At 38.0% G+C, this 15,351-nt stretch overlaps 1 protein-coding gene across 3 annotated transcripts in view; it reads right to left on the reverse strand.

Moving 5' to 3' along the window:
- rassf5 (Ras association domain family member 5) overlaps nt 1-15,351 on the reverse strand; it is a 125,844-nt gene that overhangs the window by 14,395 nt on the left and 96,098 nt on the right. For all 3 annotated transcript variants that reach the window (XM_072563677.1, XM_072563679.1, XM_072563678.1), the window contains 2 exons: nt 7,662-7,775; nt 2,693-2,990 (listed from right to left, as the gene is read on the reverse strand). In XM_072563677.1, coding sequence (XP_072419778.1) covers nt 2,693-2,990; nt 7,662-7,775 — 412 coding nt within the window. The remainder of the gene's footprint in view (nt 1-2,692; nt 2,991-7,661; nt 7,776-15,351) is intronic.

The raw sequence follows: 15,351 nt of genomic DNA on the forward strand, positions 1-15,351 counted from the left end.
CCCATGATACCCACTGATTCTAGTTTTGCTAGGCCTCCTTGACACCATACGCAGTCAAACATGGTCTTGACATCAAGGGCTGTCACTCTCACCTCACGTCTGGAATTCAGCTCTATTGTCCATATTTGAATCAAGGCTGTAATGAGGTCAGGAGCTGAGTGACCCTGGTGAATCCCAAATTGGGCATCACTGAGAAAGTTGCTGCTGAGCAGGTGCTGCTTGATAGCACTGTGGTGACCCCTTCCATCACTTTACTGATGATGGCGAGTACACTGATTGGCCAGGTTGGATTTATCCTGCTTTGTGTGTACAGGACATACCTGGGCAATTTTCCCCATTGTCAGGTAGATGTCAGTAATGTAACTTAATTGGAAGAGCTTGGCTAGGGAAGCAGCAAGTTCTGGAGCATACGTCTTCAGTACTATAGCCGGAATGTTATCAGGATCCATTTCGTTTGCAGTATTCCAGTGCTTTCAGCCGTTTCTTGGAGTAAATCAAATTGGCTGGAGACTGGTATCTGTGATGTTGGGGACTACTGGAGGAGCCTGAGATGGATCAATTGTATCCCAGGACATTGAGAGAAGCTAGGAAGAAATTGTGGGGCTCCTTGCAGATATATTTGTATAATTGACAGCCAAAGATGAGATGCTGGAAGACGGGAGGGTGACTAATGTTGTATCATCATTTAGGAAAGCTTGCAAGGGAAAGCCAGAGAACTCCAAACTAGTGAACCTACATGAGTGTTGGGTAAGTTGCTGGAGGGGATTCTGAGATTTAAGATCCACATGCATTTAGGAAAGGGCTGGTTAGAGATAGTTAGCATGGCTTTGCGCTTGGGAAATAGTGTCTCACAAATTTGATTTAGTTTTACGGAGAGGTGCCAAGATGATAGATGAGGGTAGTGCAGTAGATATTGTCTACATGGACAAAAACAGAAATTGATGGAAAAACTCAGCAGGTCTGGCACCATTTGAAGAAAGATCGCTGGACCCAAAATGTTAACTCTGATTTCTCTCCACTGATGTTGCCAAACCTGCTGGGTTTTTCCAGCATTTTCTGTTTTTGCTTCTGATTTCCAGCATCTGTAGTTATTTTGTTTTTTAAAATTGTCTTCCCTGGACTTTAACAAAGCATTCAAGAAAGTTCCTCATCGTAGATTGGTTAGTAAGGTTAGATCACATGGGATCCACGAACAGCTAGCGAATTGGATTCAAAATTGGCTTGTCTGTAAGAGATAGATGGTGTTGGTAGAGGGTTGTTGTTCAGACTGGAGGCTTATGCCCAGAGGTGTGCCACAAGGATTGGAGACAGGTCCACTGTTGGTCATCATTTATATAAACAATTTGGATGTGAGTATAGGAGGCATGGTTAGTAAATTTGTTTATGTCCTCAAAATTGCCATAGAGTGGACAGTGAAGAAGGTTGTCTAAGGGTACAATGGGATCTTGATCAACTGGTCCAGTAGGCCTAGAAATGGCAGATTGAATTTAATTCAGATAAATGTGAAGTATTGCATTTTGTTAAGACAAACCAGGATAGGAGTTACTCAGTTACTGGTAGGACTCTGGGAGTGCTGTCAAAGAGAGAGAGACCTAGAGGTGCAGGTACATAGTTCATTAAAAGAGGTGTCATAGATAGAGAGGGTGGTGAAAGAAGGTGTTTGGCATGCTTGCATTCATCAGTCACAGCAATGAGTACAGGAGTTGGGATGTCATGTGACAAGCTGTACATGATATTAGTGAGGCTACATTTGGAGTACTGTGTACAATTCTAGTTGCCCTGCTTTAGGAAGGATGGTTTTAAAATGAAAAAGGTGCAAAAACAATTTAAAAGAATGTTACTGAAATTGGAAAGTTGAGTTACAAGGAGAGGCTGGAACCTTTTTCCCCTGAGACTGAATGGAGACTTTATAGAGATTTATAAAATCATGTGGGACATAGATAACGTGAATAGCCAAGGACTCTTACCCAGGGTAGGGGAGTCCAAAACTAGTTTAAGATGACAGTGGATGGATTTAAAAGGGAACTGAGGGGCATCTTTTTCCAAACAGAGGATGGTGTGTATATGGAACAAGCTGCCAAAAACAAGGGGTAGAGCGGGTACAATTACAACAGTTAAAAGACATTTGGACAGGTATATGGATAGGAAAGGTTTACAGTGATGTGGAGCAATTGTAGGCAAATGAGACTTGTTCAGTTTAGGAAACCTGGTTGCCATGGACAAGTTGAGCCAAAGGGTCTGTGTCTGTGCTGTATATTTCTATGACTCTTCTCAAACATCACATATTTTAAGAAAAACAATTAGATTAGATTACTTACTTACAGTGTGGAAACAGGCTCTTCGGCCCAACAAGTCCACACCGACCCGCTGAAGCGCAACCCACCCAGACCCATTCCCCTACATTTATCCCTTCACCTAACACTACAGGCAGTTTAGCATGGCCAATTATTGGAGACTAGTTTTAAATCTCTCGTTAAAAGTTATTTTATTCTGAGAGTAACAGGTATGAAAATGGGTATAAAGGCAAGCCACTAGTTACTTTTATGGTAGTTATGGTCTGTATTTCTTGGTATTAAGCAACTGCCCTTATTGGTTAAGTTGACAAACTGAACTATATCCTTCCTTCCACCTACTGAACTACTTAAAATATGCAAAATCAGTCAAGAAAATATATCAGAAATGTATACATTACCATCACTGTCTTTTTTGGTCTGGTAGAAGAGAGCAAATTTTTGAGGATTATCAATCACCATGAACTTTTTTAGCAGGCTTGTGATCACTTCATTAACAGTGGTTACACTACTGATGTGAAGCTGTTTGATTGCATCCAGTGGCAGGTAAAATGATGTTCGTTTATTGGTGATTTCTGCTGGATTTACTTCTTTCAACACATCGTAGATCGACTGTGGTCTGATGCCTGCTGGGACAGTGACAGGCCGGTGTAGCTTGAGATGAACTTTGATGAAACCAGTGTATGTGCCATCCTGATTCTGAAAAATAGCATTAATGGTGAGAATTGAAAATGAAATGCTCATAACCAAAGCTACATGCACCTTCAGATAGCGTGAAGTAAATGTTAACAGACTCTCAGATCTTACGATGTGTGTGTAAATCAACAGAAGGTTCATTTATCGTTGATTTTGTTTAGCCCATCATGCAATACACCATGAAGAAGATTTCCTAGAAATAGTATTTAGGGAAACAATCAAAAATCCTACTCCTACTCCAAGAAGGTTGAACAGGTCAGAATGAAAGGCTTGTTAGGTGGGGTTTTAAAGATCTGTAGACTTGTAGAACAACCATTGACTGAGGTGAATAAGCTATTCCACAATCTTCACATCCTCAGAAAGAACATCTGAACAGTGGGGAATAAAACTGGATTTCAACATTGTTAGGATGCAGGGTGGCAGTGCCCTGGATGGACAGATGGTGCCAATTTGGATGTCAAGGACACTGAGTATGGACATCAAGGACAATAATATTAAAAAATAACAAGACATCTGGTTACACAGATGTTAATAAATAACATGCTCCTACTGGCATCATGATTACAACCAGTTGCCAAGATTCTACCGACTCAATGCCAGCAATTAAATAGCTTGGATACAATCTCATTATTTTTAGATTTTGTAGGAATGCTAATCAAATGTTAATATTAAATAACATGGTCTTATTTACAGCTAAATTGGTAGATCTTTTTTCATGCACAAAGTTTGTTCAACCGGAAATTATATTAAGATTAAATTAATTAGAAATTTTGCAGCTTGATCTATAAAATGAATATAAATTTGTGTTGCTGTAGCAACTGACAAATACTGCAATAAAGTTATGCAAGCACATCAATGACTATAACATCTATAAAGATGAACATTCACTGTTTCAGCTGCTACTGGGTCCTGAAAATACATAAATACATATTTCAAAATGGCAATATTAACTGGAATTACCTACTTTGAAATTACCTATATCCTATATTTAACAAGTTTTGAAATCTAACACTTATTTTCAATGGTTAATCTCAGTACACTAATTTCCCTGGATTTCTGCCAACAGAGCCAAACTCCGGGATAAATGAGCAAAATTTAGAAGCTCATAAACAAAGCAATAATACATTTTTCAGCAAGAAACCTCACTGGCAACATTCCAAACTTGCTAGGCTTGTGATCATGGAAGATTTTAATATTCCAAATTAAATGTTAAAAACTACCTAGATCATGAGAAGTGTGACATTTCTAAACTTCAAATACTACAGGCAGTAACAAAAGCCAATTTAAAATCACAGAACTTAAAAGCACTGTGCAATTCTTTTGGGTTATATGTATTCAGCTCTTTCCTAATTGTGAAGTGAGTTTAAATTATAATTCAGCTTTGTGTAGTGCAGCATGAACTGGAGAATTATTAAACAAATAAATAACACAATGACTGAAAAAAATAAAAGATGTACACTTAGAAAATTTCCCAAGATGAAAGTGCCCTTTCAGTCAGCCTTCATAAGTTGTGCCATAAGTTATAAGTTCTTGCAACTTATTTTGGTGTGTTTATCTCAGTTAAACAGCAACACACAATGGGAGCAGTTCAAAGGTTTTCTCTGTGAGTGATCAGCATAATCATGCAGAATGAATACAAAGTAGAAATGAACTACAGCATAGCATGTCAGAAGACAATAGTTCACCACACAGTGATCTAATGAATGGTGTGCTACTTGGATCAATACTTTGGCTTTCACATTTTACATAAAATACTGGGATGAGGGGATGGAGGGATCAAAGTATAATTGTTAAATTTGCAGATAATGCAAAAATAGGTAGGAAGCCAAAATGTGAAAAGGATAAGGAGATCACGAATTAGTTAAGTGTGTAGGCAAATGACTGGCATCTGAATTTGATGTGGAAAAATGTAAAGTTGTCCATTTTGGCAGGACAAACAAAAAAGGATACTATTTAAATGGTGAAAGATTGTAGGTCTCCTGATGCAGAGTAATCTGGTTGCCCAAGTATATGAACTGCAAATGATAAGCTTGCAGTTACAGCATGGAATTAGAAAAGAGAGTTATAATTTGAAGTGACAGACATTGAACACAAAAAGAAGGAAGTTATGCTTCAGCTATAGAGTCATAGAGATGTACAGCACAGAAACAGACTCTTTGGTCCAACTCGTCCATGCCAACCAGATATCCCAACTCAATCTAGTCCCACCTGCCAGCACCCGGCCCATATCCCTCCAAACCCTTCCTATTCATATAGCCATCCAGATGCCTTTTAAATGTTGCAATTGTACTAGCCTCTACAACTTCCTCTAGCAGTTCGTTCTGTAAGTTTGCAGATGACACCAAAAGTGGAGCTGTTGTGGACAGTGAAAAAGGTTACTTCAGAGTACAACGGGATCTCATCAGCTGAGCCAATGGGCTGAGAAGTGGTAGATGGAGTTTGATTTAGATAAAATGTGAGGTGCTGCATTTTGGAAAAGCAGATCAGAGCAGGACTTATACACTTAATGGTAAGGTCCTGGGGAGTGTTGCTGAACAGAGACCTTGGAGTGCAAGTTTGTATTCCTTGAAAGTGGAGTTGATAGGATATTGAAGAAGGCGTTTGATATAATTTCCTTTATTGGTCAGAACATGGAGTACAGGAGTTAGGAGGTCATATTGTGGCTGTACAGGACATTGGTTAGGCCACTTTTGGAATATTTCATGCAATTCTTATCTCCTTCCTATTGGAAGGATGTTGTGAAACTTGAAATTGTTCAGAAAAAATTCACAAGGATGTTGCAAGGGTTAGAGAATTAGAGCTATAGGGAGAGGCTGAATAGGCTGGGGCTGTTACCCTGGAGCATCAGAGACTGAGGGGTGACCTTATAGAGGTTTATAAAATCATGAGGGGCATGGAGAAGATAAATAGATGAGGTGTTTTCACTGGGTTAGGGGAGTCCAGTCCTATGTAGTGTTTTGTACAGTCCTTACATGGGATTTTGTACACTACATTGGTTTTGCTCATGCTGGGTATCGGGTCCTTCGTTCTGGTGAGTTGCTGTTGGTTTGTGTGCTGTTATGAGTCCTAGTGGTCGCAGTAATCTGGCTGGCAGTTCAGAAATGCTCTTGATGTATGGTAGTGTGGCTAGTCCTTTGGGTTGTGGCATGTCCTCGTCCCGTTGTCTTTCCCTTAGGCATCTGTTGATGAAATTGCGGGGGTATCCGTTTTTGGCGAATACATTGTATAGGTGTTCTTCTTCCTCTTTTTGCAGTTCTGGTGTACTGCAGTGTGTTGTGGCCCTTTTGAACAGTGTCTTGATGCAACTTCTTTTGTTACATCAAGACACTATATTCAAAAGAGCCACAACACACAGCAGTACACCAGAACTGCAAAAAGAGGAAGAACACCTCTACAATGTATTCGCCAAAAACGGATACCCCCGCAATTTCATCAACAGATGCCTAAGGGAAAGACAACGGAACGAGGACATGCCACAACCCAAAGGACTAGCCACACTACCATACATCAAGAGCATTTCCGAACTGACAGCCAGACTACTGCGACCTCTAGCACTCAACAGCACACAAACCAACAGACACTCTCAGACAACAACTCACTAGAACGAAGGACCCAATACCCAGCATGAGCAAAACCAATGTAGTGTACAAAATCCCATGCAAGGACTGTACAAAACACTACATAGGACAAACAGGAAGACAGCTAACGATTCGCATCCATGAACACCAACTAGCCACGAAACGAGACGACCAGCTATCCTTAGTAGCCACACACACAGATGACAAGCAACATGAATTCGACTGGGACAACACGACTATTATAGGACAAGCCAAACAGAGAACAGCCAGGGAATTCCTAGAGGCATGGCACTCATCCACAGATTCAATCAATAAGCACATCGATCTGGACCCAATATACCGACCACTGCAACTGACAGCTGGAACTGACAACCAGAAGCAGCAGATTCAAACCACTACAAATGCCGGAGGAAAGATCACAGATGCGCTTCACAGGAGGATCCCAAGCACTAAGGATGTCGCCTAGACAGGGGACGAAACGTCTGAAATACAAATTCCCAGCTCGGCGAACAGAACCACAACAATGAGCACCCAAGCTACAAATCTTCTCACAAATTTAAATGGGACCTGAGGGGCAACATTTTCACGCAAAGGGTGGTGCATGAGCTGCTAGAGGAAGTGGTGGAGGCTGGTAAAATTACAACATTTGAAAGGTATCCAGATGGGTATATGAATAGGAAGTGTTCAGAGGAATATGGGCCAAGTGCTGGCAAATTGGACTAGATTAGGTTAGGATATCTGGGTGGCATGGACGAGTTGGACCCAAGGGTCTGTTTCCATGCTGTACATCACTATAACTCTATGACTCTGTGATAGGGTAGTTTAAATGTTCATTTGAAGTTAAAGTAAGTTATAGGTTGCTATTTTTCTCTTGCTGTCAGTGCAGGATTACTTCTATCACTTGCAGCACTCCTTCAGCTGAAGCTAGGGTAGCCGCAAGGAAAGCAACTGAATTAGAAATTCAATTTTGCTTCAAATCTGGATTTTCATAGGAAATTTATTAATAAATGTGGTATTGAAAAATACTATAAAAAAAGAATCATTTATTGCAATTTCTATTACATTTCATTTTAAAACTGATAAATTGGACACTTACCAAACGCATTCCCAAGCAGCTTTTAGCTTTTCCATTGTATTCTTCAATTTTTTGTTTAATCTCCTTTGCTGAGAGAACTTTGGGTTTTTCTTCTTCTTCTTTCGTTGCCACATTCTAAAATAGCAAGCAAACAATAATTAGAAAATAAGTTCAGATGTTTCAGTAATCAGGATATATGCAACAATCTTAAATCGAAAAGGAATATTTTGGAAAATACAAAGTGATGAAGCAAAATTTACAAAACTTATGCTTACACCAACACATGTTTACACCAACATCAAGACTGTTGGCATTATCCATAAAGTTGACATTTCCTGGAGCCAAAGATGTCATATATTGCCAAATGATAGTTTTAAAAAGTTACAATTCCTTCCACAAAGCTACGGTAGTTTTGTCAATCTAGATAGACATTTGAAGTAACAAAAAACTGGCCAATAAAGTGAATATACTCCAATTTATCCTGCTTTGAAGCACAGTCACAATTTTAGGAACAACATAATCTATTTAAGAGTAGAACTCATTAACAATAACTTCAGCAAAAGGAAAAAGCAAGAATTGCATATGCTATTCCGATTCCACCTTCAAATAAGATTTTTTACAAACATAGTTACACTTTTTGGTTGCAGCCACAAGTAGTTTCTTTAAGAACTGTCAGTTAGGCTTCTTGTGGACCTAGTGAGGCGGAATGCGGTCAGGCTGGCACTAGAGTTTTGGGCAGCCAAATTTTGGTATGGGGTCTGAAAATAGGCATTTGACCCACACCTTAGATATGCAAGGACCTATTGATACTTTAAGTACCTGCTCCAAACATATAAAATTGGACCTAATAAGCACACTTAATAGTGGAACAAATACTTGAACAGTTTGGGTACTTGCCATCTGACAAATAAATTAGAATGCTTTGTGTTAATTTTTTTGAAACTGAAGTTGATGCATCACATATTTACTTGAGTATATAATGACAACAGTTATGATTCAATATTTTCAACATTGGTTTTCAGAATAGTGCATAAAATTTGGAATTGACTCATTTATGGATGTAGGTTTGCTCACTGAGTGGGAAGGTTCGTTTTCAGATGTTTTGTCACCATACTAGGTAATATCATCAGTGAGCATCCGGGTGAAGCATTGGTGGCATGACCCACTTTTTATTTATGTGTTTAGGTTTCCTTGGGTTGGTGACATCATTTCCGGTGATGTCATTTCCTGCTCATTTTCTCAGTGGGTGTTAAATGGGATCCAAGTCAATATGTTTGATGATAGAAGCATGGCATTCCAACTGAAATACTATGAATTCTCGTGCCTGTCTCTGTTTGGCTTGTCCTAGGATGGATGTGTTGTCCCAGTCAAAGTGGTGTCCTTCCTCATCTGTGTGCAAGGATACTAGAGAGAGTGGGTTATGTCTTTTTGTGGCTAGTTGACGTTCATGTATCCTGGTGGCTAATTTTAGGCCTGTTTGTCCAATGTAGTGTTTGTTACAGTTCTTGCAAGGTATTTTGTAAACAACATTAGCTTTGCTTGTTGTCTGCATGGGGTCTTTCAAGTTCATTAGCTGCTGTTTTAGTGTGTTGGTGGGTTTGTGGGCTACCATGATGCCAAGAGGTCTGAGCCACAAAAAGACATGCCCTACACTCACTAGTATCCTTACAAGATGAGGAAGGACACCACTTAGACTGGGACAAAAAAAAATCCATCCTCGGACAAGCCAAACAGAGACATGCATGAGAATTCCTAGAAGCATGGCATTCCAACCGGAACGCTATCAACAAACACATTGGTTTGGATCCCATTTACCACCCCTGAGAAAAAGAACAGGACATGACATCACCACCAGAAATGATGTCACCACAGGAAATGACATCATTGACCCAAGGAAACCTAAACACATAAATAGAAAGCGGGCCAAGCCACCAGTGCTTCAACCGGAGGCTCACGGATGATGTTATCTAGTATGGTGACGAAACGTTTGAAAATGAACCTTACAGCTCAGCAAGCAAACCTACATCCAGAACATCAACCTGAGCTACAAATCTTCTCAAAACTCACTGACTTGTTTATATATTACAACTGTTGGTGTTATTGAGTAAGGAAAATTCACATAATCCTTTTCTGTTGAAAGATGAGCAGGATAGTTTAGGAGGAATTGTTTTGATTGTCACCTGAAGTTTTACTTCCAAAGTATATAATTCCAAAATATTAATCATAAAGTTTTAGTTAAATTTCATTCAGCAATAATTAGTAAAAATATAAAACAACTATGCCCCTCTCAGCAAATTGCTGGAAAAACTCAGCAGGTCTGGCAGAATTTGTGAAGAGAAATCAGAGTTAACGTTTCGAGTCCAGTGACCCTTCCTCAGTTCTGCTCCCTTTTAAATTCTTACTTATATGATTCTGACATCATTATTCATATTTCAGATTTTGATCCTATTACTCTACATTATCCTGCACAGTTGAACTAATCCATCACAGGTAAAACATTGAACCTTGAAGTTTCTGGTTATTATATCTTAGCTATATGCTTACTCCATTAACTGAGCTTAACTAATTTTATCTCTGGTGATTATAATAGAGCACTTGCCAATCTTCAGAGCTTTGGATGAATGCTCTCCAGATATTGCTTTCACACATTATTGAAATGACATACCTAAGAGAATTGTTTTCATCAATAATGCAAGATTTCAAGATTAAGTAATTACACACTGAATCAATCTCCCAGTTATACTGAGGGAATCCTCGTTAGATTGATAATTAAACTAATCCAGGTTGGATTCATCCATCTTGCTGCTCAAACGAATACAGTATAGTAAGTGGCTCTGCATTTTCTGCCTTTCAATACATAATTACAGAAGATAATACCTTTGTATAATTGTAATGTAACTATTTTGCACCAAAAAATTACTTTAAAAATATTGCTGACACAATCTGGATTTTTTAGTGCTGGTAAATTTGTACAGACACAGGGAGATCCAAAATTTTCTTATTCTATTCTGTCAATAGACAAAAGGCCCATTTAAAATATTGAAACATAGGAGTCCCAGTTCAATCATTTTAATTTATACTGCACTTGAATTATTTATTCCAGAAAGAGGGATAAATCTCTAAAAATACACATACAGCCGTAAGTGTTCTGAAAAGTGTGTCATGGACTAACATAATGGGAAAATGCTAAAATATTTCTCTTTCCACTCCTTTAGTGAAAACATTCACCAGTTTAAAATCTTAAAGTATTCAAATACACTGATCTGAAGCTTCTACTTTAAGTAAACCTGTTGGGGTTTTTTTGTGAAAAGACAATCTAATCAAAAATTGCACTCAAGTTTTGCTACTGTTAATTTCCTTGCAGCAGTTCCAATGTGCGTTGTTAAATTGAGATATTTCCTGTCATAAACACAGTTGAGATCAAAAGTGAGATTAGTGTTAGTCACAGACTGATAACTAGTAAACATCACCTTCCATTGATCTGCTCTGTCTGACCATCACTGTATTTAATAATCTTAAAATGCCTCATTGAAGTTTTAGGTGCGATACTTAATTATACAGACAAGAGAGTCTCCAATTCAGACTCTTTTGCAGTAATTTAGCCAGGGCAACGATGGTGCTATTATTCCCTGTGCCCCTCCTGTAAAAAGACAAAAAGAAAATTCCACTTTACTTCCTATCCAGTGGCGACATATCTCTATAGATGTCCAGTTAGAAGAGGACATAGATTTTGAGGCTCTGTGGTCAAATAGTACTCTGGCACTCACTAGTTAAACTTAGTTGTGAAGAATAACCATGCAGACATCGTGAAAGGCCAAGATACTTGATAACCCATGGAACCAACAGACGAGATAGGGAAAAAATAATCTGAGGCTCAATGAATAATAGTAAACAAATGATTTTGCAAACAGACTTATCTTGTATCTTGAATTTGAAGCAGCAAATAATAAATTCATTGAATACCTATTTTTAACTTAAGATCTCAAGTGGTATTGCTTAGCAAGACTCACAAAAATGGTTTCTGATTAACAATGTTTTTGGACAAGAAACCTTACAAATATGTTAATAGCCAATGTAGTAAGGGCATTAATCAGTGAAGACCTTTAACCAAGTGAAATATTAACCTGACGAACTGCACAATTTCCCTTTGATTTCCCTTCGTCCCAAGTTTTTAAGAAAGGAGACAAATTATAAGTCTACTCAAACTCAAGCTTCATTGCCCTCACATCAGTTTTTGGTTCTAATTAATGGGAAATAAAGCAGCATTTACTAGTCAGAATTAGATCTTGGATTATTTTTCATCTTTTTATTTAAAATTCTTAATCTAACAATTTACATACCTCATTCCTAAATTTGTGACTGTAATAAACAAAGAAAGGCACATTAGCTACTTTTGATATTCTTGTTTAGAGCAATAACAGTTTCTTTATTGAGTTCTGATGAAGCATTTTACTCAAACTTTTAAATTACCCTTTTAATTTCAGATGCTGGACATAAACAACAAAGGGAAACTGGTAAATAATTATGCTAAATGTATTTACTTAAAATTAATTACAAAAAAATTGGAAGGCCTGCAAAACCTGCTGAATTCTGCATCCAATTGTCTGATAATCAAGTAAAGTTGTGTGTTGAGACTGCCAACATATTAAGATTACTCAATCATAAAATGTTGTTTGGTTGAGTGGACACTCAGTTGCTCCCTAATTTAATTAAACCCACATTTGAGTTAGCACAGTTGAATTAAACAGATAGAGGAAACGTCTCCAATCTTTTGCACATTTCTGAATAGTTTCCTACATGGTTTAGTTTATTACTTCAAACATTTTAAAATGTGAACATATAAGTTCTTCTATTTAAGAATGTCGAAAAATGTTGTGCAAGACGTTGTGGTTCTTAGATTCAAAAGCAAGCCTCCTTCCTCTTCTGTATCCTCAACTCTTAATCTATACAGAATAACTCAGTTGGTTGACTCGAATGAGGTTATATATCAAAGCATTTCTCAGGCGTTTTTATCCTCTAGTCTGCTGACTGTGCAATAAAGGACAGCTGCACGTGGATAATGCGAGGATTTATTTTGATCGACATTAGACTTTAGTGCCACAGACCATATAAAGTAGGTTTCTGACATCAATTCTTTCTCAGAATTCCAATTTGTGCAGTCATGACTTGAAAACAGAAATAAACATTTGAAAGATGGAACTTAATTATAACCAAAAAAAGCACTAAGTTGTTTCTTGCTTATGTTTACTGACAGCACTGTAGAAATATTTCTTTTATCTAACTAGACTACAGAACTAAAATAACACTTCTTTAAAGAATATAATGAGAGGAAGATCTACTTAATTACTTTGCACCACCAATGTAAAATGGCCTACTTGAAGGTACAGTTTAGCATAAAACAAAATATACATTTTTTTCAAAACATTGTAATAAATTGTAATCCTTTTCTTATTTTGTAAGTGAGAAACAGGATTCTGAAGAATACTTAATTCAAACAATTAAAGCTGATATAATTTACAAATTATTTAATTGACTCACAGCTAAACTGTTCTATTTAAAGAGAGTACAGAACAGTTCCACTACAAAATTATCAAAAATCTGCTTGATAACGGAAAGAAAAACATTCTTATGTCACTAGTACATAGAATTTGTCGTTGTTTGCTACTTGTACAATATTACAATGATCAGTAGCCCAAGTCAGAACAGTAAGTAATTTATGCCAGTTACAGTTGTAGACATTATGACACTCTGTAGTTTTTGGGCTCAAACTTCATACATCTGCTCATCTAAACTGATGCTGGCAGGTAGAGTGCCACATAATCTCTTGGGCCTCATCTACCAAGTACTCTGCGTGTACAAAAGCAGGAAACTCAGAACTGCAATATAATTATAATAGATTAAGATACACTCACTCAGAATTCAGTGGGTGAATTGTGCATAGGAAAACATGCAAGGGAAATTGGAAGCAAGTGGAAAAACTGCCATAAATCTTTCTTGTCCATCTTTCTGCCACAAGTTATTGCTTATCCTGATTATATGCTGAGTTACAATGAAGCTAATGTTATTTCTTACTAATATGTATTTTGGGACATTAGGATTCAGTTATTAACACTGCAGAACTTTAGATAAGGTTTAGACTATTAATTAAAAAAGGACCAAGCACATTTTCACATATATCTTACAAAATTACTAGAAATAGACCATAATGGGATATATAGGAAGTAGAATGTTAGTGCTTATGTGGGCTGGTACAATCAATGCATGTCATCTGTTTATCAGCACTGGAGGAAATGCAGATCACTAACTAGCAAGTTACTCACAACATGTTACAAAATGGGGCATGGAAAGCAAATTTTAATAGTAGAGGTATTTTATACTTTTATATGCATTCGTTACAAAACAACCAGAACTAGAGGGCATAGGTTTAGAGTGAGAAGGAAAAAAATTAAAAGGGACCGAAGGGGGTAACTTTTTCAAACAGAGGGTGTATGGAATGAGCTGCCAGAGGAAGTGGTGGAGGCTGGCACAATTACAACATTTAAAAGGCATCTGGATGGGTATATGAATAGGAAGGGTTTAGAAGTACATGGCCCAAGTGCTGGCAAATGGGTTAGGATAGGGATGACCTTTATTTGGAGGTTCATAAAATCATGAGGAGCATGGATAGGATAAGTAGACAAAGTCTGTTCCCTAGGGTGGGGGAGTCCAGAACTAGAGGGCATAGGTTTAGGGAGAGAGGGGAAAGATATTAAAGATACCTAAGGGGCAACTTTTTCACGCAGATACATGTTATAAAATGAGCTGCCAGAGGAATTGGTGGAGGCTAGTACGATTGGAACATTTAAAAGGCATCTGGATGGGTATATGAATAGGAAGGGTTTGGAGGGATATGGGACTAGATTGGGTTGGAATATCTAGTCAGCATGGACAAGTTGGGCCGAAGGGTCTGTTTCCATGCTGTACATCTCTATGACTCCACGTATTTTAAGTGAAACTGAACAACTGTCTAGTATGTGACCCTGCTAACCACAATTTCTTTTTCAGAACTCCATTTAAAGTCTTTATGCTTTAAGAACAATTGTTTCAGTTGAGATAGACTGAAGACAATGCACTGACTGTGCCACAACATGTTCACAATCATCCACCCCAGCTGGCATACTGTAATATAAAATATCCTTCATATGTAATTTTTGCTGGATGTAAGGTATTACCTGGACACAAACGTAAAAAACTTGGGTAGAAAAGATTTTAAATAATTCAATGCAGACTCAACTTTTATTTGTGGTCTTTTACTAATGGGCAGCACAGTGGCTCAGTGGTTAGCACTGCTGCCTCACAGCATCAGGGATCTAGGTTCGCTTCCAGCCTTGGCTGACTGTCTGTGTGGGTTTCCTCCAGGTGCTCTGGTTTCCTCTCACAATCTAAAGATGTAGTATAGGTGGATTAGCCATGGTAAAATGTGGGGTTATGGGGATAAGGTGGGAGTCCGAGTCTGGATGGGGTGCTCTTCAAAGAGTCTATGTGGACTCAAGGGGCTGAATGGGCTCTTTCCACACTGTAGGGACTCTATGATTAATGGTGTCTCGCACTTCCTATCCAACATTCTTCTATGCAGAGATAACATGTATTTTTATACCACCTTCAAAATAGTAAAAAGAGAGTCATAAGGTATGTCAAAGGAGTACAGCAAACTTTGTTTTAACCTACACCT

Source organism: Chiloscyllium punctatum, chromosome 45 (genome assembly GCF_047496795.1).
Source record: "Chiloscyllium punctatum isolate Juve2018m chromosome 45, sChiPun1.3, whole genome shotgun sequence".
NCBI classification, from domain to species: Eukaryota; Metazoa; Chordata; class Chondrichthyes; order Orectolobiformes; family Hemiscylliidae; genus Chiloscyllium; species Chiloscyllium punctatum.